General features: G+C 47.1%; 1 protein-coding gene across 1 annotated transcript in view; it reads left to right on the forward strand.

Annotated features, from left to right (window-relative positions):
• Positions 1–9,362: 9,362 nt before the first annotated feature.
• The window catches only part of LOC119371885 (actinia tenebrosa protease inhibitors), a 29,931-nt gene continuing 16,362 nt past the window's right edge, over positions 9,363–22,931 (forward strand). The window contains exons 1-2 of the mRNA XM_037642334.2: positions 9,363–9,437; positions 15,628–15,831. Of these exons, the coding sequence (XP_037498262.1) occupies positions 9,398–9,437; positions 15,628–15,831 (244 nt within the window). The 5' untranslated portion in view covers positions 9,363–9,397. The remainder of the gene's footprint in view (positions 9,438–15,627; positions 15,832–22,931) is intronic.

Below are 22,931 nucleotides of genomic sequence, written 5' to 3' on the forward strand. Positions count from 1 at the left end.
TACGGAATGACGCTAGAGAAATGTGCAAGTGGTATACGCACACTCATTTGTTGAAGAGTCGCATATCTATTATATAACAAGTTGTGTACAGTTGCGTAGCGATGCCAACAGCAACATGGGTGTTACCAACACCAGACGCGGTAAACTGATATGTAGTGCTTATGTTCTTCAATACTAGATAGCGCGAATCCGAACAGGACGAAGAAGGAATACACAGGACAGGCGTCACTCGCAACTAAGCTTCATTCAGGAAAGTTTCCCTAGAGCCGTATGGCACGCGCCGGCGCATGCACGTACGTTACAGTCATAGTTACAGTTGTTATGCTTATACTTGTCCGTTATGACGGAGAACGCGCGCACGTTTCACGAACCCGTGTGTACGTGTAGAAGGTGTTCTTAACAGTTCTCGAACAAGGTAATCATCACCGTGTTCAATGAGCACCAGCAGCTGGACCGGACTTGTTAATAGGATCCGTTCGTGATCGTGGTTACGAGGGGTCTAAGTGTAGTTAAGTGCGAGGTATAGTACAGCTGGTGGAAATACTGGATGCCTCTTACGATGAAATGATCTATGATGCCTATGATCTATGATGCAGCGATGTCTTTTGATGCCCTCTCCACATCCAATCCGTCTTTCACGCAATATAAGGACCAAGCATTTTTGGGTCTTGATAATTCAATGTTCAAGACACCGGTAATGATGAGAGGCCTGGTTCTCTCAGCAGTTTTATTGTAGGAAGCATTGACGCCGGTTTTTGCGTAATCCCCGTGGTCCACGTTGCGGACCATGTGGATCAGTGGATGGTACTTGAGCATCTTCCTGGGGTGTTCTGTCTTCAGTTTCCTCACTTTCCTTGTGTTCGCCGCGATGGTGTAGCGGTTAAGGTGCCCGGCTGCTGACCCGAAGGTCACGGGTTCGATCCCAGCCGCGGCGGTCGTATTTAGATAGAGGCAGAATGCTAGATGCCCGTGTTCTGTGCGATCTCGGTACACGTTAAAGAATACCCAGTGGTCAAAATCTCCGGCGCCATTCGCTACGGCGTGTCTCATATCATATCGTGGTTTTAGGACATAAAACCCCAACAATTATTGTTATTATTATCACTTTCCTTGCGCGTCAGTGTGTGTGTGTTCGCGGTTACTGTGTTGGTTGAGACTCTGTATCACCTGTGGCACATGCCGGCATAACATTAACTCTGGTTTACGGGTATGTGCCACACGTGACTGAGAGAAAGGGTTTCATGACGTACGAGGCAGGTATTTTGCGTTATCCATGTCATGACCAGTGAATCGTGTTCGTCATACACTGATCCCCTGCTAGGCCAATTTTGGTATATTACAAGCTATGGAGACGACCAGAAGAGCGCCCAGACGTAGGCGGCTAGATAGATAGATAGATAGATAGATAGATAGATAGATAGATAGATAGATACGTAGATAGAAACGGCCAAAGTGCCTGAGGTTCGCTAAGAAATGCTTCGCATTTAATAAATGTACGGTAATTGTGAAGAAAGAAAAGTGGACGAAAAGATAGCTTGCCGCGGGCAGGGACCGAACCTGCGACCTTCGAATAACGCGTCCGATGCTCTACCAACTGAGCTACCGCGGCGGCCATCCCCCGTCCACTTTATAGGGTATATGTGTGCATTAAACGTGGGAGCGTCAGTCAGCGCCGCCAGTAGCCATGACGGCGAGTGTGGAACACTCTTTTTCTGCCTTGGCGTCACGTAGCACGTGAACTTATTACGAGCTGGCAGCTGACCAATAATCCCTCGCATACTACCTGAAAGCATCAAGTCTGCCAGAACGAGACCCTCGCTATGAATGAAGGAAAGAAGAGTTAATTTCAAGGGCTCGTTTTCTTTGTTATACACAATATTAATGAGAACTAACAGACAATAATGCCAAGGAAAGTATAGGGGATGTTTTTTAGTAATAAATGTACGGTAATTGTGAAGAAAGAAAAGTGGACGAAAAGATAGCTTGCCGCGGGCAGGGACCGAACCTGCGACCTTCGAATAACGCGTCCGATGCTCTACCAACTGAGCTACCGCGGCGGCCATCCCCCGTCCACTTTATAGGGTATATGTGTGCATTAAACGTGGGAGCGTCAGTCAGCGCCGCCAGTAGCCATGACGGCGAGTGTGGAACACTCTTTTTCTGCCTTGGCGTCACGTAGCACGTGAACTTATTACGAGCTGGCAGCTGACCAATAATCCCTCGCATACTACCTGAAAGCATCAAGTCTGCCAGAACGAGACCCTCGCTATGAATGAAGGAAAGAAGAGTTAATTTCAAGGGCTCGTTTTCTTTGTTATACACAATATTAATGAGAACTAACAGACAATAATGCCAAGGAAAGTATAGGGGATGTTTTTTAGTAATAAATGTACGGTAATTGTGTCCCTGCCCGCGGCAAGCTATCTTTTCGTCCACTTTTCTTTCTTCACAATTACCGTACATTTATTACTAAAAAACATCCCCTATACTTTCCTTGGCATTATTGTCTGTTAGTTCTCATTAATATTGTGTATAACAAAGAAAACGAGCCCTTGAAATTAACTCTTCTTTCCTTCATTCATAGCGAGGGTCTCGTTCTGGCAGACTTGATGCTTTCAGGTAGTATGCGAGGGATTATTGGTCAGCTGCCAGCTCGTAATAAGTTCACGTGCTACGTGACGCCAAGGCAGAAAAAGAGTGTTCCACACTCGCCGTCATGGCTACTGGCGGCGCTGACTGACGCTCCCACGTTTAATGCACACATATACCCTATAAAGTGGACGGGGGATGGCCGCCGCGGTAGCTCAGTTGGTAGAGCATCGGACGCGTTATTCGAAGGTCGCAGGTTCGGTCCCTGCCCGCGGCAAGCTATCTTTTCGTCCACTTTTCTTTCTTCACAATTACCGTACATTTATTACTAAAAAACATCCCCTATACTTTCCTTGGCATTATTGTCTGTTAGTTCTCAATAATATTGTGTATAACAAAGAAAACGAGCCCTTGAAATTAACTCTTCTTTCCTTCATTCATAGCGAGGGTCTCGTTCTGGCAGACTTGATGCTTTCAGGTAGTATGCGAGGGATTATTCGTCAGCTGCCAGCTCGTAATAAGTTCACGTGCTACGTGACGCCAAGGCAGAAAAAGAGTGTTCCACACTCGCCGTCATGGCTACTGGCGGCGCTGACTGACGCTCCCACGTTTAATGCACACATATACCCTATAAAGTGGACGGGGGATGGCCGCCGCGGTAGCTCAGTTGGTAGAGCATCGGACGCGTTATTCGAAGGTCGCAGGTTCGGTCCCTGCCCGCGGCAAGCTATCTTTTCGTCCACTTTTCTTTCTTCACAATTACCGTACATTATTACTAAAAAACATCCCCTATACTTTCCTTGGCATTATTGTCTGTTAGTTCTCATTAATATTGTGTATAACAAAGAAAACGAGCCCTTGAAATTAACTCTTCTTTCCTTCATTCATAGCGAGGGTCTCGTTCTGGCAGACTTGATTCTTTCAGGTAGTATGCGAGGGATTATTGGTCAGCTGCCAGCTCGTAATAAGTTCACGTGCTACGTGACGCCAAGGCAGAAAAAGAGTGTTCCACACTCGCCGTCATGGCTACTGGCGGCGCTGACTGACGCTCCCACGTTTAATGCACACATATACCCTATAAAGTGGACGGGGGATGGCCGCCGCGGTAGCTCAGTTGGTAGAGCATCGGACGCGTTATTCGAAGGTCGCAGGTTCGGTCCCTGCCCGCGGCAAGCTATCTTTTCGTCCACTTTTCTTTCTTCACAATTACCGTACATTTATTACTAAAAAACATCCCCTATACTTTCCTTGGCATTATTGTCTGTTAGTTCTCATTAATATTGTGTATAACAAAGAAAACGAGCCCTTGAAATTAACTCTTCTTTCCTTCATTCATAGCGAGGGTCTCGTTCTGGCAGACTTGATGCTTTCAGGTAGTATGCGAGGGATTATTGGTCAGCTGCCAGCTCGTAATAAGTTCACGTGCTACGTGACGCCAAGGCAGAAAAAGAGTGTTCCACACTCGCCGTCATGGCTACTGGCGGCGCTGACTGACGCTCCCACGTTTAATGCACACATATACCCTATAAAGTGGACGGGGGATGGCCGCCGCGGTAGCTCAGTTGGTAGAGCATCGGACGCGTTATTCGAAGGTCGCAGGTTCGGTCCCTGCCCGCGGCAAGCTATCTTTTCGTCCACTTTTCTTTCTTCACAATTACCGTACATTTATTACTAAAAAACATCCCCTATACTTTCCTTGGCATTATTGTCTGTTAGTTCTCATTAATATTGTGTATAACAAAGAAAACGAGCCCTTGAAATTAACTCTTCTTTCCTTCATTCATAGCGAGGGTCTCGTTCTGGCAGACTTGATGCTTTCAGGTAGTATGCGAGGGATTATTGGTCAGCTGCCAGCTCGTAATAAGTTCACGTGCTACGTGACGCCAAGGCAGAAAAAGAGTGTTCCACACTCGCCGTCATGGCTACTGGCGGCGCTGACTGACGCTCCCACGTTTAATGCACACATATACCCTATAAAGTGGACGGGGGATGGCCGCCGCGGTAGCTCAGTTGGTAGAGCATCGGACGCGTTATTCGAAGGTCGCAGGTTCGGTCCCTGCCCGCGGCAAGCTATCTTTTCGTCCACTTTTCTTTCTTCACAATTACCGTACATTTATTACTAAAAAACATCCCCTATACTTTCCTTGGCATTATTGTCTGTTAGTTCTCATTAATATTGTGTATAACAAAGAAAACGAGCCCTTGAAATTAACTCTTCTTTCCTTTAGCATATATAAGTAACAATAGTTATTCCATGAAGCCGTTAAGCGTGCAATTATCTACGTCGAATACACTTACGTCCAAACAACAGCCTCGCTGCACAAGGAAGAAGATACATACTGTGTCGCTGTGTGAGACATCGCCCTGCTGCCCAAGTACGCTAAGTACAAGTTCACACAGTTCAGTTTGCCGGCGTTGTTAGACAATGTGCTAAACGACTTCCGAAATATAATAACATACAGTGTATTCGTGATGCCAATGAAGGGAATGATAGCTGTTCCTACTAAGAGATTTTTTTCTATCTGGAGCGTCTCACAACTCACTTATTTCGTCGCCGTATCTTTGGGACGGCAAAGTTTTGCAGGTGTTAAACAAGTTCAGATTCGGCTAGAGGTTTATTACTTACTTAGTCCTACCTACATTATTTTACTACTGTGTACACTTAGAATTGTTATGTGTGTTTTTGTGTGTGTTTGAGTAGCGACGTTAAGCTCTACAGAAGTATGCAACATCGTAAGAAATACAGATACCACATAAAATGCTGAAAACTACGACGTTCACACTTGGCATCTGTCATGGTTGCTAGAGGTCAAGTGTCCCCTGCCCATATGCCATCCCTGCAGCTGTTTCTTAAACACGACATATATATGTGTCTTTCATTAGACCTTCTCAAGTGTTGGGCTTCAACATACGTCATTTTTTTTCCCAAGAAACATGCTCATGCTTGCTGCGTTGTTTTTTGTGGGTAAATGTCACACGTATTTTACTGACATTTTCAGCGCTGTTCAATGCCTTAACAGTGTGGGAAAACATGGGAAAAACAAGGAGGTGGTGGTGCTGAGGACTCTGTATCTGCACAGAAAATGCAGCTAAGGCATTTCCTGTGCGGACAACTCCTGCTTTAGAACACTTCACACATGTGAAGTGCAATGCATTGCAATATCACATGTTATGTCGTCACTTAAAGGTGGAGCATTACCACTGTTCTACACCTGCTATGTGTACATGTTGAGGCCTGTTTCATTTTCTTATTGAAAATATGAATTTAGTTTTAATACTGTGGCTGGCGTACAGCTGCACCGGAAAGAAAGATTAGTACGAGTGACCGATTAACCCAGGCAAAATGATGGTGCACGGTGCTATTCTTCCTAACCATGTCCATAACCAGCGGCAGGCACCAGTCATGTTTGAAATGGGTGTATAGGAGGCAACACGAGGCCCGTCCCGTTGCCCTAGCGTTTGTAATACAAGTAGAGATATTACGGCTGGTAAATTTCACTGACTTTTTCCGCTGCAGCTGTACTTCCGTATGCTGACTCCTAGACATTCCAGCAGACTCTGACATTTTTCTTTGCAATATAGCAGCCCTTTTTCATGTTCTGTGAATTGTTCGGGAAAAAATTGCTAAGTGAAACACGTGACAAAGAAGGCCAAAATGTGCAGCGCATTGCTTTTTTCTCCCAGTACATTTCTGCCGTTACAAGTTGAATTTAAGTGCTTGTCCTTTGAGAGAAGTCATCTTCATGTACATAAACAGAGAAGAAAAGAGCAACACGCTTAGAATGACGCTGCTCATATGAGGTCAGCAAATCTCATATTTTCTGACATTCTGTTTCCAGTCCATCGCCACGTAACTTGCGTTATAGTTGTAATTCTCGGGAAATCTGCCTCACATTCCCGTGTGCAAAGTTTGCACTGTTTATTCTTAGAGCAAGAGTGCGCTTATCGGCATTATATTGTCAGGCAACGCCTTGTGCCGTTGTCTCTATGCACTTTGTCGTTACTCCTGCATATCTGAATAAAGCGTCCTTATGTTCTGCCAATGAGATCAATGATAACATTTTAGTTCACCAGGCCGAGCATTGTGGCACACTCGCGACTAAAAATATCGACACAGGTATAAGTATGTTCGGAGTGCCCCCGTTGTCCAACGTAGTGGTTAAACGCTTACTGTAAGCACTAAGAGAGGACTGAAGGTGCGGCTGCAATGAGTGGAAAGTAAAAGTTCGTTATGAACAACACTAGTTGAATGCGTGTTCATGTGACTACCTGTCCACATACACGTGCATATACACGCACAAGCGCCATCAATATGAGTTGAAGGGGCCCCATGGTTGAAGGGGCCCCAAGCCTACACTGTAACACCGGCAGGCGTGTAAATGGTTTTTCAACAAACACCAGTAGCAGAAACAGTGTTGACGTCACTGATTGTTTTCTATGTCGGTGCCACGGTGTTGGCGCCGCTTTGACCATGGGCAGCATGTTGCAACTCATATTGGGCACGACCTCCTTGGGCTCGACTTCAGTGGCTATTGAGGAAAGGAAAAAGGCACCTAATTTCTGTCTGCCTTGAGGCGACACGGCGCAGTGCCTTGTAGGGGTGGGGGGATGGGAATAAAAAAGAAACGTAGAAAGAAAAAGGATAGTAGTAAGGGCACAGCGACGGAGAAGAAAGAGATAGGAAAGATGGGTTGGGAGCCGGTCACAAGAGTTCAGGGACGGGACCACGATCGACTAGAGGCACGATGCACGTCGGCGACGGAGCGGCGAAGCCCCAGCCGTTGAGAGGCGCACGGCATGGCGGACGAGGCAACCGTCACGGGGCGTCTACGGCGAGGGGCACGAGTACGTCCTGAGCGGGCGAACAGGGCATCGCGGGACACGTCCATCTTTCATGAAATCCTCCGAGCAACTCCGGGCTCGACTGTACATACACACACGCAAGTGCACAAAGAGCAACCAACACCTAAGATTGCAACATAAACCGTCTAACGCCAAATGTCAAAGTTTGTGCGTGCAACGTTTCAACACACACGCACACGCGCTCACACACATTTACACACAATACGCATCGCGCAGATACATGGCTTTATTTACTGCACTGCCTGTACCACACACGAGTTACATTGTACTCACGACATTAAAAACATGTTTACTTTCCTACCCAACAATCCCTTCCCCACCTATTCCCAAACTGCGGCCGAAAGCCTTCCTCTTTTGTGAAATAATGGTTCAATTCATTCATTCACTCCTTGCATCGCTATTCATTGCACACATGACAGCCAGCATGAGACGGTGGATGCTCGAAGTGATATACATATTTAAATGCTTTCAGATTTTAATAATCCGAGCGAAGATGAGACATAGACACCTCTTGCTAGCTCTTTCAGCACGCCGGACAACGCAAATGACTTTACCGTAGGAGCAAGCACATTTTTAAGTTATATCTTCGAGATGCTCGTTAGCTACCTGGTCAGTCGGTCCAAGTGTCAGGAATGTAGCAAGAGAAAGGTTGTGCGCATTTAATACACTTAGCAGCTCAGTGGGTTCTATTTCTCGCCATGGTGGTCACAATTAAAATGGTACACCATATTTTTTTCCGATACCACCTTTGCACACTTTATATGTTTTGCTTACGTGGCAAGTTCTATATTTAAAGTTAAGGTGAGCTTCGCGACTACAGGACAAGAAAGGTGACACACACAAGCGCTCACTTGCAACACTGTTAATTTGTAAAAAGCACACAAAAGTACAGCCTGAGTTCAAATGTGCGAACTAGACCAACTTACAACAGCTTTCCGCATTTAACTGAGCGCTCTGAACGCACGCGAGGCAACGAAACCGTGTAAAACATACAAAGCTCTACGCAGCAATATGCACTCATAACCGAATGAAACCAACAGACAATAACGCTCAGGAAGGTATAGGGCACATTATTTGTAGGTCTAACTGTACTGCAGTAATTATGACATAATTGGAAAGGAATTAAAACGGATGAAAAATGAGTTTGCTGCTGGTAGGGACCGAATTTACAACCGTAAGGACCGAACCTAGAGCATCGGACGTGTTATCGCAAGGGTGTAGGTTCAGTCCCTACCAGCGCCAAGTCCATTTTTCATCCACTTTAATGCATTTCCATTGATGTCATAATTACTGCACCAAAGTTAAAACCTACAAATAATGTCCCCATATACCTTTCTGACCGTTATTATCTCTTGATTTCATGAAGTTACGTCTAACAAAAAAAAAAGAACGAGCCCTCCACCTATTTCCCCTCTTACGTTCAGTAAGCATTCATAATATACCCTCTCTCCAGATGGTACAATAAGACGTCTTTTGATTTGATATTCTTTTAATAAATTTGAGTGTAGCAAAATAAAGTAATAAAATAAGTAGTAATCGAAAAAGTTAGTCGAGTTTGAAATAACGGAGTCGTCGGTCGTATAAGTATCAGTTACATTGCGGAAAGGATGGCATGTGCTTAGGCTACCTTGAATATCAATGATAATTAAACTATAAGCAAGTCAAAGTTGTGCTGGTTAGTGTGCTGGAGAACAGAGGTTCTCTGAATTTCCTAGAACCCGCGAAAGGGGCTAATGTGCCTGTCTTCGTGTGCCATCCGGCAGCCTTGATAACGCAGATGCAATGTGTTATTTAATGCGAATATGGTGTTGTACGTCGACGGTGTTTGTTCGCATTTGTGAAATGTGATTGGAGCAGGCTGTAAATAACGCATGACGAGCTTAGACGTTCGCGATCGCAAATGTTATTTTAGTGAGAAAAGTCAAGTCGCAGAAGATAGCACGAAATGGAACTGCTGGCTTTTGCTGTGAAGTTATGGCTGGGGGGTAAGTACCTTTTCCGATTGTAATTTACGCACTGCAGATTTATTCGAAAAGTTATCTTTATTCGACATAACAAATTTTGAGAAAACTCCAGCACACCCTGTTACTGCTGACTTCCCTTCAAATGATTCAAATTGTTATGGGCTTATGATACGGAGGCGCATTCCAGGTAATGGAGTTTAGATTTAATGTACATTTTTTCGAAAAATATGTTATGATTGAACTAAAGCTCCGGCATATTTCTCTTCACCACTACCGGTGGTCGTACGCTGCATTGATGCATGAATTTGCACACAAAAGGCAACGAAGTCCTTGCACTATTTATTTTACGGCAACCGAAGACAGACTCATAATAATCTACGTACTATATATCTTCTGAAGAGTTTCGGAGCGGCGCCTGGCAAAAGGCTCACGAATCTAAGACAGCTTCAGCAGAGAAAACAGACCGAGTGCGCAACATACGAACGTCATCGTCTTCACTCTCGCTGGCACAAAGCTGGCGCCGATGCGCACCGGTACTATATATATATATATATATATATATATATATATATATATATATATATATATATATATATATATATATATATATGTATATATATATATATATATATATATATATATATATATATATATATACATACATATATATATATATATATAGATATATATAATGGAAAGGTAGGCTACATTAGCGCTGGCTATCCCATCCACATGGCAGTATTATACAAGAAACACACAAAAACAAGAAAAACCAAAACGAATGAAAGAATAACCAAGAAGAAAATAATTAGAAGCGCTATGTACAGGGGTGGTCAAAAGTTCCCAGGCCACAACGCCTGGCTGAGGAGCAGCAGCTCACTGCTATCGGGGCGCTCTCATCGCAATCACGCCTTGGCGCACGCTGGCGTCGAGCGTGTGCGTGAAGGGGGAGGGGCACCCCTCTCCATTTCTTGCTCTCTTTGATAAGAAAGTGACGTATAAACTTGGTGCGTCATGTTCCCTCACTGTCCGCTCGTCGATGTTTTACTACTGTGCAGCGTGTAGCGAGGCGGCAGTCTTCCGGAAAACTGACGCATTATGATTGCGGCCACATTTAGCTAGGCACCATATACATTACCGTAGTTTTCGGCTTCCTAGAAAACAATATCGTGCGTTTAACTTTCCATTGGCACTGCGGTGGTTCTATCAGCCGTCTTCGCAGGCCATTTCGCTGCATACGAGCTTGGTCGGAGCCCGAAATGTATTCAGAAGAGCTTGTGTTGGGGCTAGTTGGAACATCTTAGTGGAATAAGCAGCGCTGCACAGTAGTAATTTATACCTAGGTTCCTTATGAAGGAGAGCAACAAAGAGAGAGAGGGATACACCCCCCTCCCCTTCCACACACACGCTGGACGCCAGCGTGCGCCCAGGCGCGATTGCGATGGCAGCGCCCCGATAGTAGCGAGCCGCTGCTCCGCGGCCGGGCGTTGCGGCCTGGGAACTTTTGACCACCCCTGTACATATACAATATGTGGCGTATAAAGAATTATCAGAGTCTAAGGGTAGAGTCCAATACATAGAGGGTTGTCACATAGATTACCGCCAATAGAGTTCGTACAGATAGTTTTCTAGCCACTTATATAGGACATGACTATGAGGTATGTTCATTAGTAACTTAATACTATGAAACGGAGCAATGATGACATTTATAATCAGCTCATTAAATTCGTGTCCGTTAATAAATCCGGAAGGGCGCTCAATGCGAGTCTTTGATCGTGAGGTTGTGGTCACGGTCCAAGTGCATTGCTAATTATGCAGTATGCGTAGAAATGATCGTGCGCATAATACTTCTTCCACACGTACAACCATTTTTACATTTGAAAGAATTTGAATGATTGCAAGTTATCGGCATTTCTTACGTTTTCTTTTAATAGTTCGGACAATCTCTGACGACCACGACAATTAGAGGGGCCATGAACCACTTTTCCCAGTAATCACCGAAAGACCTTAGTATCGGAGGTTATTGCCTCATGAATCGATTGCCGCAAATATTTCCCGAATTCGACTAGAACGAGGTGACTTATAGGGGTTTGTCCGCGCATAAAACACAAACAAACGCCTGTAACTCAGTAAGAAACTCCTTTCAGCGCTTTCTCTCGTCCCGATGAGCGCGCTGGAAGCTAAACAGAGAACGATAGCGCGTGGTGAGAGAGTTGCGTCAGCGGGCGTAATGACCTTAAAGGGGTCATGAAGCACCCCTTGGGCTGGTTGAAGAAACAAATCCTGCGGAAAGCTGACATGGCTATGAACTGCTCTGCCAAATATTACAGTCGTGCGCGCTGCGTAATGGCCACAAGCGGAGCGCGAAGTTGCCGTTTCCCCAGGCACCCTCTTTTCAAACAGAGGCCGGTTCTCACTCTCGTCGGTGGGCGGGGCGTCTGTCCGTTTACGTCGCGGATCTGTCAGTTTGCGCCGCAAGAGACATAGCATGCTTATTGGCCGATAGCCGACGTAAATCGAGAGCGGCGTTCGGATCAGATGCGCTTCTTGCCACGGGGTGCCGCCACTTGCCGGCGCCGCACTCCTCAGTACACGGTAGCCGCACTCGCGCAAGCGAATCACAGCGGGAGAGCGATCGCGTTTCATGACGCGCGCTAACGTAACTTCTTTCCCCCATGCCATCCCTCCCTGTCTAGCTTCCAGTGCGCTCGTCGGCACGAGAAAAGAGAGAAAGCGCTGGGAGCGTGCGCCAAACCCCCGTAACTCCGCTCATTCTTGACGGATTCGAGAAATTTTTGCGGCAATCGATTCGGGAGGCAGTACACTCCGATAATGAGGTCATTAGATCATTACTTGGAAAAGTGGTTCATGACCCCTTTAAGCGCGCGTGATGCCACGCGATCGGTCTCACCCATTGTGATTCCTGTGCGCGAGTGTGGCTCACTGTGTAATGATATTAGACTAAGAGGAGGAATAAACTTTATTGATTCTAAATGGGAGTGGTAATAGGAGACCCATGCGATGGAGCCCGGCACCCGCACGTGGTGGCGACCCGTGGCAAGAAGCGCATCTGATCCAAACGTCGCTCTTGATTTATGTAGGTTGTTGGCCCACAGCATGCTACGTCAAACAGCAAGCGCCGGCAGCTCCGAAAAGAGTGAGCACAGGCCTCTGTATGAAAAGAGGGCGCCTGAGAAAATGGAAACTTCTGGCTCCGCTTCTAAACTCTCCTTGTGGCGCACGACTGCAAGATTTGGCTGAGCTGTTCATAACAGCGTCTGCTATAAGCAGCACATGTTTTCTCGTGAAGTCCGAGGGGTGGTTCACGACCCATTTAAGTGGAATGCAGTTTTCTGCGCGTCCAGTGAAGTAGTTTCCTTTGTTCAAAGCTTTAGTTACAAATATGTTTTGTGGTCAACGGAAGGAATAAGGCACCAATGACAACAAAGACAAGAAGTGACACAGACAGACGCCTGTCCGTGTCACTTATTCGCAATGTTTTTTAGTATCATGTAATATCAAAAGTTATGTTTTGAAGTATCCAGTCAGAGGACTACTACATTTACCAAGCAAATTAGAATGTCTAGCCTCGTCATTTCACTCTATACTTTCCGCACCCGTGAAAATTTCAGTCTTCGACGTCAGGCATGACTTTTTCACGATGCGGCACAAGCTTGGCAAGGACATGTGGTTCGACAAACACGCGAAGTGCCCACGTTTGTCAAAGTTGACCGATTCCTGCAGTTTTCACAGTACCAAAAGATGCACGACGAAGTCGACACGCTGCTCTACCGCCTACAATTAGACGTTTCTTGGACGTAGCCTACATGCTTCGCTCCATCATCATCTTCTCCCGCCTCTCTAATACGCAATCCTGGACGAAGGCCTCATCCATTCATATCCCACCAGAACTCCACCAGAATTCTCAGAATTATCTGCCACCAGAACTCTACCCACGTGATGCTCTGCTCTGTCGACAATGGCAGTAGTAGTTATTAGGCCATCCTGCGCCTTCCAGACCGAAATGGCTGACAACGCTGCCTTCAATAACTATGGTCACCTGTGGACACTTCAGCCCTTTCTCCCTGCGGACATTTCAGCGCTTTCTTTCTTAACAGCGAAGCTCATGTAGCTCGGCGTAAAGTGTGTGACCGTGCCCGAAAAGTATCATCATCGTGAACGAGTATGCGCCACAGAATTTGGGAAGATCCCACTACTCACCGCTACGGCGTGGCCTGTAATAAACCTGAGAACGAGTGCAGAGAGACAGACAGAGAGAGAGAGAAAGAAAGGAAGAAATTATCAAACAGAGAGACGCAACGAAAGACATAAAGAAAGGGAAAAATTCGTGCCGAAAAATATGGTTCACGAGGCGGGATTAGAACCCGCGTACCCTTGATCCGAAGGCGAGCGTCCTAACCACTCGGCTATCCAGACACGCTAGCAGAGCAGAGCATAGCCTTGTAAAGTAGAGTGTAGGAAGGGGTGGGAAAGGGAAGTGAGCGTGAGGAGGAGAGATGTGATGGTGAGGTGGAGGGAAAGCAGGAGGGGAGAGAGTAAAGCGTAGCACAGAAAAAATGAGAAAGAGAGAAATAGAGAGAAAGAAATGCAGAAAAACAAAGAGAAAGAGAGAACATGAACGAAAGAGAGAGAAAGAAGTAGAGAAAGAGAAAAAGATAGAAAGAAAGAGGAAGCAAGCATTGCATCTTCTAGTGACCAGATATCGCACCACCTGGACTAGCAGCGCATGCACAGTATCTAAGCCCCGCCCATCGACGGAGAAGTGGTACCATAACTACATTTTTTATTAGTAAGGCGAAAGCCTTAGATGTCTTATCAAATGCGAAAATTGACCGTCCACGTCGGCGTCCAGCGTCAACGGCGTGGCCGTCCCGCGGCGTCTGGCACGGCACGAGTGATGCAAAAAATCAGCATCACGTGATGACGTCAGCATGACGTCACAGGTATCCGAAAATTGCGGCGTACGTCACAAATTCTGGCATGACGTCACGTCACGTAACGTCACATGATACCGTCATCACATGACATCGTAGTTTGGAAAAAGTGCGCCGATCACGGAGGCAGTGCAAAACCAGGTAAGTGCCTCCAATCCTGGAGGCAGCGCAAAACCACGCTAGGTGCACAAAGCTTTCGGAGGGTGGCGAAGCAGGATCAATGCATCGGCTGAGAACAAAAAGATGGCTTTCGCCTTCCAGTTGTCTTAGTTGAATGCACAATGGACCCTGTGAGTTTTTGAACAATAAGTAGCATCGTTCTGAATAAGCAAAAACACAGAAACAACTACGCATTCTTTTCCCTCTTACTTGATCTTCAAGCCATACATAAGTTGCAAATAAGTCTTTTATTTATTTATTTATTTATTTATTTATTTATTTATTTATTTATTTATTTATTTATTTTATTTACTCTCAGTGGCGAGGACATTACGGAGGGGATTAGGTAGAAAAACACAGTGAATGAGCAAAATTACAACGAACAAGTTTACAACAGGCTAGTACTTGTCCAATTATGGTTACTGCCTCGCGTAAACGTTATCAGAAACTGATGCTATAACATCGGGTAGCAAGGTGGTCCGACTCAATTACTGTGGGCGATAGAAAATATTAGGGAAATGTATTGGTTTTACAAAATGTACTACCTACCTTATATTGCAACAGTGAATGCCATGAGATATATGTTGTGGTTATAAAACAGATGTGCCGTGAACAACGCAGTGGTAGCCCATTTTATGAAACAAGTTCCAGTGATAAATATTTAACGCACTGTTATAGACGGAATGCAAGGGCTGGCTTTCATGGACGTTATTCTAGCAATGCGACCGCAATTACAAAGAATGAAACGAGCCAAATTATTCTAACTTTTTCCAGGCAGTAATAATAATTATATCTGGGGTTTTACGCCCCAAAACCCCGGTATGATTATGAGGGACGCCGTAGTGGAGGGCTCCGGAAATTTCGACCACCTGGAGTTCTTTAACGTGCACCTAAATCTAAGTACACGGGCCTCAAGCATTTTCGCCTCCATCGAAAATATTTCTATTATACGAAAGAGTCAGGAAACCGAAGTCATATTGAGTCGCGTATTCCAAAGTGTCACTTCTGCTTGAAGTGAAAGCATTTTCATAGAATGAATATTTGTAACGGCGTAATACGGACTAATTACAACAGATCGTGTCTTGCGTTTTATCCAGGTATTTTTGTTTTCGTAACAATCGAAAAACTCGATGCCAGGACACAATGCTTCATGAAATTCGAGCCCGGACCATGCAGGGCTTCAATTCCCAAGTGGTTCTACAATCACACTGCACATGAATGCCAGCTATTTATTTTTGGTGGATGCGGAGGCAATCAAAACAACTTCGCGACCAAAGAGAAATGTCAACAACTTTGTCAAGGTAAGACAAAAAGTTAAGTTGTTATGCAAGTTGCTTGTGCTTTCACATACTTACGCACATCCGTAATCGAAGTGCACTTGTTTTCATCACTGCTAAACGTCACTGTGGAATGGGTTGTTTGAGAGCTGTTTTTCAATCTAAAATTAATGCCCCGTATCGTGTGGCATGCATCCCGGAAAGAAAACATAGGGCACTCTTTTAACGAAGTTCACAACATTATCTGCACTGAGCACACATGTGTGCGCTGACTTCAGATGTGGAAAACACGTCCATCATCGCGCGTAACACTTTTCTGGCTTCAACAAACAATGACAGACTGTACTAGGCGCTTTAACTAGATAGAATTATCGGCTTTTTACAGACGCAAAGGTCCTGGGGGCACATGGATCACAGCTCATAAACCTAGAAAGCCACGCACGATCCGTTTATATGGCACCGAAATTATCGCAGCCGTCGCTAGTGTATTTAAAATCGACAGGTCTCTCCAACCACTCCCAGACTTGGTGTTAACGTGGCTTCATACGTGCCCGCGACTATTGTTGTCTCTCTGTCTCTTTGAAAACTCTATCCCTTCCCCAAGGTGCCGGGCAGCTAACCGTTAGGCACATCTGGTGTACCTCGAACCCAGTACTATCCACCATCAACTTGGAAGGCACGGGGTTGGATTGCCAGAGCCGCGCCGGGCACTCATTGGTTTTTCTAATAAGAAGGGAGGTACGACGACCTGGCGCTCAATGGTGTGGGTATCCATCTCGAGAAAGTGACCTCCCCTTTCCGCTAGCTTCTACCTTGCATTGCCCCCCTTCATCTCCATTTTTGGTTCCAGATATAAGCATCTTACCTAGCCCGCCCCCACGGACTGACTGGTGGACTTCTATGACTCCGCTTGACTCATTCTAGAGTACAAAAAGGTCAGGGACTTTATTGAATACACGACCACAAATGTAGCGCACACTGTTTAGTTAGCGCGAATTATGTGTTGTCGCTCTTGGACTCCTAACCCCCTCTTGTAGTGTAACAAACTCTACAAGATGTGGTCGACCTCTCTGCATTCACTCCCTTGCCCCTTCTTCCAGCCTCTTCTCTCGCTATATTGCCCTTTATTTCCCTTATTTGATTCCACGGCGCAAGCGTAAAGAGTTAGTGCTGTGTGAAGAAGCACCTCCAAAAACCCCGAGTGAAGCAGACGACAGCAGAGCATCCCCTCAAGAAGAGGAAGAAAACGAAACCAGATTTAGAGCTCGCGCAGCGAAGGCGAAAAAAGGAAGGGCTCGCGCAGAGGACCGGTGGTTGGAACGCCGGCAAGACGAGGTGAAAGAGCCTACTGCGGACCCGCAACTACGTATCCTTTTTACAAACATATTTGAAATGTAAAACAATTGTATCTCAAAAATAAAGTGCCGCCCGTTTCATGGCCGATCCCCCACAGTGGGTTGCGCCAGGTTGCGAAGGTCCAACCAACCAACCAACTACGCGCGAGGTTCCGAAGGCCGCACTCCTACGTTCGAGCTGTCGAAGTCCTCGGGCCATGGCGTGAGCGGACACAAGTTCCGGGAGAGCCCTGCTGCCGGCCATCGTCGACACAGCGAGCGTGTTCGAGGCCCCGGAGTCGCCGGCCACCGCGTCGAGCGAGCTGTGGCCGCCTGCTACTTGCGGCTTCGCCTGAGCCTGCTGCTTCTTTCTGCGCTGGGACGTTGGCCGTCGCACACCAGCGACAGTCGCAACGCAGGGACGCATCGAGCCTCGCTTCACAAGGCACTGGACGTCTTCGGAGACGATTGTGAGACTGCATATTTGTTTGTTTGTTTGGAACCGCGTACACGGGCCCGTATTGTTATTCTTGTGTCCTCTGTGTTTGTCGCTCAATATATGTCTTTTCTGTCACGCACTGTCTCCATCTTGCTCGCGTCACACGCCTTGCGACGTGACTAACCTAACCATCACATATCTGGCGTCCGCGAGACAGGACTGCTCTTGTTCCATCTAAGAAGAGCATCACATCGCATATGTGTGTCTGACGGTCGATGATGGAGGCAGATAAGCTGATTGCAATTGGAAAAGAACTGGGTTTGAGTGGCGCAGCACTAAAGGAATGGATAGACGAAGAACGCGCACGCGAAAGGGAGGCACGTGACGCTCGTCTGGCAGAACGAAATGCAGCGAAAGAAGCCGAGGCGGAGGCCATCTCAAGATTAAAGGCAGAGAAGGAAGTCCACGAATTGAAGTCAAGTTTGCGTGAGTTAGATGCGACGGCAGGTAGCACGACTACGGGGATGCTTACCGAGGGTGTGCCCGTAGGCACCACGCAGAGCTACCAAAGTCCGCATAAACTCATCCCAGCATTTAACGAAGGACGCGATGAGCTGGACGCGTATATACAGCAATTTGAGCGCGTCGCTACGAGCCAAGACTGGCCACAAGAGAAATGGGCCCTATCACTAAGCCTTTGCTTGACAGGAGAGGCCTTGAGTGTTGTAGGTAGGATGGCACCTAAGCATGCCATGGACTACATAACGTTGAAGAAAACCCCACTACAACGCTTCAGGTTCCCAGAGGAAGGTTATCGATCTGAGTTTCGATCAGCGAAACCTGATAATGCGGAAACTGGCAGACAGTTCGCCGGACGTCTATTGGGTTATTTTGACCATTGGCAAGAAATGGCCAAGACGGACCGGACGTACGATGCTCTGCGAGACAAGATCGTCTGAGAACAGTTTCTCTTACAATGTCATGAGAAACTGGCAGTGTTTCTTAAAGAAAGGAATTGTCAAGGACTTGACCAACTAGCAGAAGCTACGGACCATTACCTGGAGGCGCAAGGGTTAGTAAACCTTGGTAAAGGAAAAGACGACAACCCGAACGAGCCGCCAGGTCAAACTCAAACGTCTGAGCGACGAGATCAAAAGGAAAGACCACATTGCTTTCTTTGTGGTAAACGAGGTCATAAAGCTGCCGATTGCTGGACCAACACAAAGCGTCCAAGCACAAAGCCACCGTTCTGTGCAAAGTGTCACTGCACTGAGCATCAGACAGGTGACTGCCCCAAAAAGGCCAGCACTATCGAGCAGGCCTCGTGCTCGTTACAGCACGTAGATCTATCGCAAGCCGTTATACCAGAGTCCGGGGCTTTGCGCTGCGTTTCCGGAAGCTTGGAACGCGGAAGAACGCAAACGCCCAAACTATACAAAAAATGTATGCCAACAGTTGAGGGTATACTCGAAGGACATCCTGCTACAGTACTACGTGATACGCGGTGCGATGCCATTATTGTGAAGAGGTCCCTCGTATCAGACAGCAAGCTGACAGGAAACACCTCATCAGTCTGTCTTCTGGACAGAACATTGCTCAAGCTGCCTGAAGCAGATGTGGAGATAATCTCACCGTTTTTCACAGGCAAGACTCGAGCTATCTGCATGGACAATCCCTTGTATGATGTTGTCCTAGGCAATGTGCAAGGCGTTCGTGATGTATCCGCTCCTGACAGTGACTGGAAGAGACATATTCGTGCCTTCTATGAGTCATCCAGCGCGGAACATTACAGCAGTTCTACCAATAGATCCTTCTCCGCAGAGACCTCAACATCAGCTGCCTTTGGATCAGTTGTCAATAGAAAAGGTGCAGCAGTAAACCAACAGGCAACACGAGAGCCGAATCTGCTACCCGTACCAGATATCAACTACTTGGACACTAGCCCACAAGACCTCGGGGACAGGGAAAAGGATGACAGCAGCCTGCGGAAATGCTTCGAAGCAGTTCACCAAAAGGTGAAGACCAGGTTCGCCGACATCCTGTTCTTTATGAAGGAGGGAATTCTTTACCGCAAGTTCACGCTTCGTTCGAAGAGACAAGTGGAGCAGCTTGTGGTACCAAGAAGCCTCCGACGTTTTGTGATGCAAATGGCCCACGAAGGGATTCTTTCGGGCCATCAAGGGCTTAAGATAACCAAACACCGTGTGCTCGAAGAATTCTACTGGCCCGGTGTCCAGTCGGACATTACACGATTTGTTAAATCGTGCCACACGTGTCAGAGAACAGTTCCCAAGGATCTCCTTGGTCGAGTACCACTGGAATGTACTCCGTTTAAGAGAGTTGCCAACGATAATCTAGGACCACTATCTCGGATGTCACAGAATCCAAACAAGCAATCATTCGTTCCGTTTCAACAAAAGGAATCAACTGGCGATGTGAGCAGATTGGATTCTCTCACTCCTGACCGACGCCTGCAAGTCAAAGGTCGTCGAGAAGAACAACCAGAGTCCGCCTACGGCAGGTGGAAACATGCGACTGAATACGGGCCACGTAACTTCTACAGTCGAGAAAGGAAGCGCGATCGTTTCGAAGTCTGATGAAATACTTTCTAGACAGTGTATGTTATAAGGCGTGAAAGTGTAGGGGTAGGCTATAAGAGCTGGTTGCCGTACCCATGAGCGATGTGTCTACGAAGACATAGCGTGTGGCAACAAGAGCAAAAAAAAAAGTTAAGTTCTTTCTTTCGCTCTTTGTTACTGTGTCGTAGGACACTTCGCAGGGATCATGACACTTTAGTAGTTCTGTGCATTGTTTCTACTTTTTCATTGTGTGTACTATTGTGTTATCAAATGTGCCGAGTGTGCGGTGCTCGGAACTGGTATGAGTGTTCACCTATGTGCCGAGTGTGCGGTGCTCGGAACTGCTGTGATGTGCAATGGCGCTATTGCGCGTGTTTCCTTCAGTGAACCGGCGTGTTCCCAGTGCCCTCAAGTTCTTCTAACGAAAGAACTTTCTTAAGTGGGGGGGTGATGTGAAGAAGCACCTCCAAAACCCCCAGTGAAGCAGACGACAGCAGAGCGTCCCCTCAAGAAGAGGAACAAAACGAAACCAGATTTAGAGCTCGCGCAGCGAAGGCGAAAAAAGGAAGGGCTCGCGCAGAGGACCGGTGGTTGGAACGCCGGCAAGACGAGGTGAAAGAGCCTACTGCGGACCCGCAACTACGCGCGAGGTTCCGAAGGCCGCACTCCTATGTTCGAGCCGTCGAAGTCCTCGGGCCATGGCGTGAGCGGACACAAGTTCCGGGAGAGCCCTGCTGCCGGCCATCGTCGAGACAGCGAGCGTGTTCGAGGCCCCGGAGTCGCCGGCCACCGCGTCGAGCGAGCTGTGGCCGCCTGCTACTTGCGGCTTCGCCTGAGCCTGCTGCTTCTTTCTGCGCTGGGACGTTGGCCGTCGCACACCAGCGACAGTCGCAACGCAGGGACGCATCGAGCCTCGCTTCACAAGGCACTGGACGTCTTCGGAGACGATTGTGAGACTGCATATTTGTTTGTTTGTTTGGAACCGCGTACACGGGCCCGTATTGTTATTCTTGTGTCCTCTGTGTCTGTCGCTCAATATATGTCTTTTCTGTCACGCACTGTCTCCATCTTGCTCGCGTCACACGCCTTGCGACGTGACTAACCTCACCATCACATGCTGACATTGGCTAAACCCTTTCTTGTCCTTTTTAACAGCGGATCTGCTTAAGCCGGGCGTAAGGTGTAATCCGTGGACTGGAATAGCCTCGCCAAGCGATGACCGCACTCCCAGAACACGTGCGCACAGGCGCAGCTGGTATGACGTCACGCGCCGCCACCGAACAGAAAACATGAACCGGCATGCGCTCTCTTCGTTGTCTTCGTCATCGTTGCCGTCTTCTTCATCTTTAGCTTCGCTACCACTACACGTACGCCGATTTCTCCGGGGCAGGACGCAATAGCTCTGATGGGCGAGAGAATGAGCACGGAGAGGGAGAAAGAAAGAGAGAGAGTGCAACTTTATTAAGAGACCTGTGCAGACGCAGAGGTTGCCCCGCGCCACCCGGCTACTCCCACGTTGGGACCGGCAGGTCTAGCCTAACGGCCCTGTCGCCGGCGCACTGGAAGGCCAGGATTTGGTCCTGTAGGTTTGGGCTGTGGAAAAGCGCATCCCACTCGGCCTTGCTGTAAGTCGGGCCGAGCGACCCGCACTCCCAAATCATGTGAGCTAATGTAGCGGCCTGACAGCAAGCGGTGCAGGCGGCGTCGGGGAATTTGTGTGGATAAATTTCATTTAAGTCTGCTAAAGATGGGTACGAATGGGTTTGAAGTAAGCGCAACCAGACTGCTTGTGCTCGATTGAGTTTTGAATGTGGGATCGGGAAATCCCGCCTCACCATGCATTAATACTTGGTAATCTCGTTGTGTGTGGTTGGAGTGTCCTTATCTCCCGCGTCGTCGGCGCTGGAGCCATCGCCCATGTGGAGAGCAGCGCGGTCGGTGAGCAGAAAGAGATAGAAAGAAAGGAAGAAATGAAGATAAAGATAGAGCAAGAGAGAAATTATGGGGGGAAAAGTTTCATCACGAGGCGAGATTCGCACCCGCATACCCATGATCGTCCGAAAGCGAGCGCCTTAGCCACTCGGCTATCCAGGCACGCCAGCAGAGCTTAGCATAGCCTTGTACAGCATACTATAGCAAGGGGTAGTAAAGGGAAGTAAGGGTGAGCAGGACATATTTGAGGGGGGAAGGAGGGAAAGAAGGAGGGGAGAGAGTAAAGCAAAGCGTAGAGAGAAATAGAACGATAGGCAGAAAGAGAAAGAATGAGAGAAAAGAAAGAGAAACAAAGAAAGAGAGAGAAACATATGGAGAGCGAGAGGAATATGTTGAAAGAAAGAGGAAACGAGAAATACATAGATAGAAAGAGAAAGGGAAAGAAAGATAGAAAGACCGAGAAAGATAAAAAATAAAAATAGGCGAAGACAAAAAATACATACACAAAAAGAGAGAGAACAAAAAAATGGAAAGAAATAGAGGAAGAAAGAAAGAGAAAATTTGCAAAGCTTAGCAAAACAGCAACAGCCAGGACAACATGTAGGTGCCCATCAGATCTGCTGTCTATTTATCATTGCGCCTCCAGAGCAAGCTACGCTAAATACCTTTAAGAGCGAAGCTCTGTAAGCCGGCCGTAAAATGTCGACCCTGCCGCAAAACTGTCATCATCATGAACGGGCATGTCCCACATAATTTGGACAAGTCCCACTACTCACCACTACGGCGAGGCCTGTAATAACCCTAATGGGTGAAAGAACGAGTACAGAAAAAGAGAAAGGA

This window comes from Rhipicephalus sanguineus, chromosome 10 (assembly GCF_013339695.2).
Source record: "Rhipicephalus sanguineus isolate Rsan-2018 chromosome 10, BIME_Rsan_1.4, whole genome shotgun sequence".
Classification (NCBI taxonomy): Eukaryota; Metazoa; Arthropoda; class Arachnida; order Ixodida; family Ixodidae; genus Rhipicephalus; species Rhipicephalus sanguineus.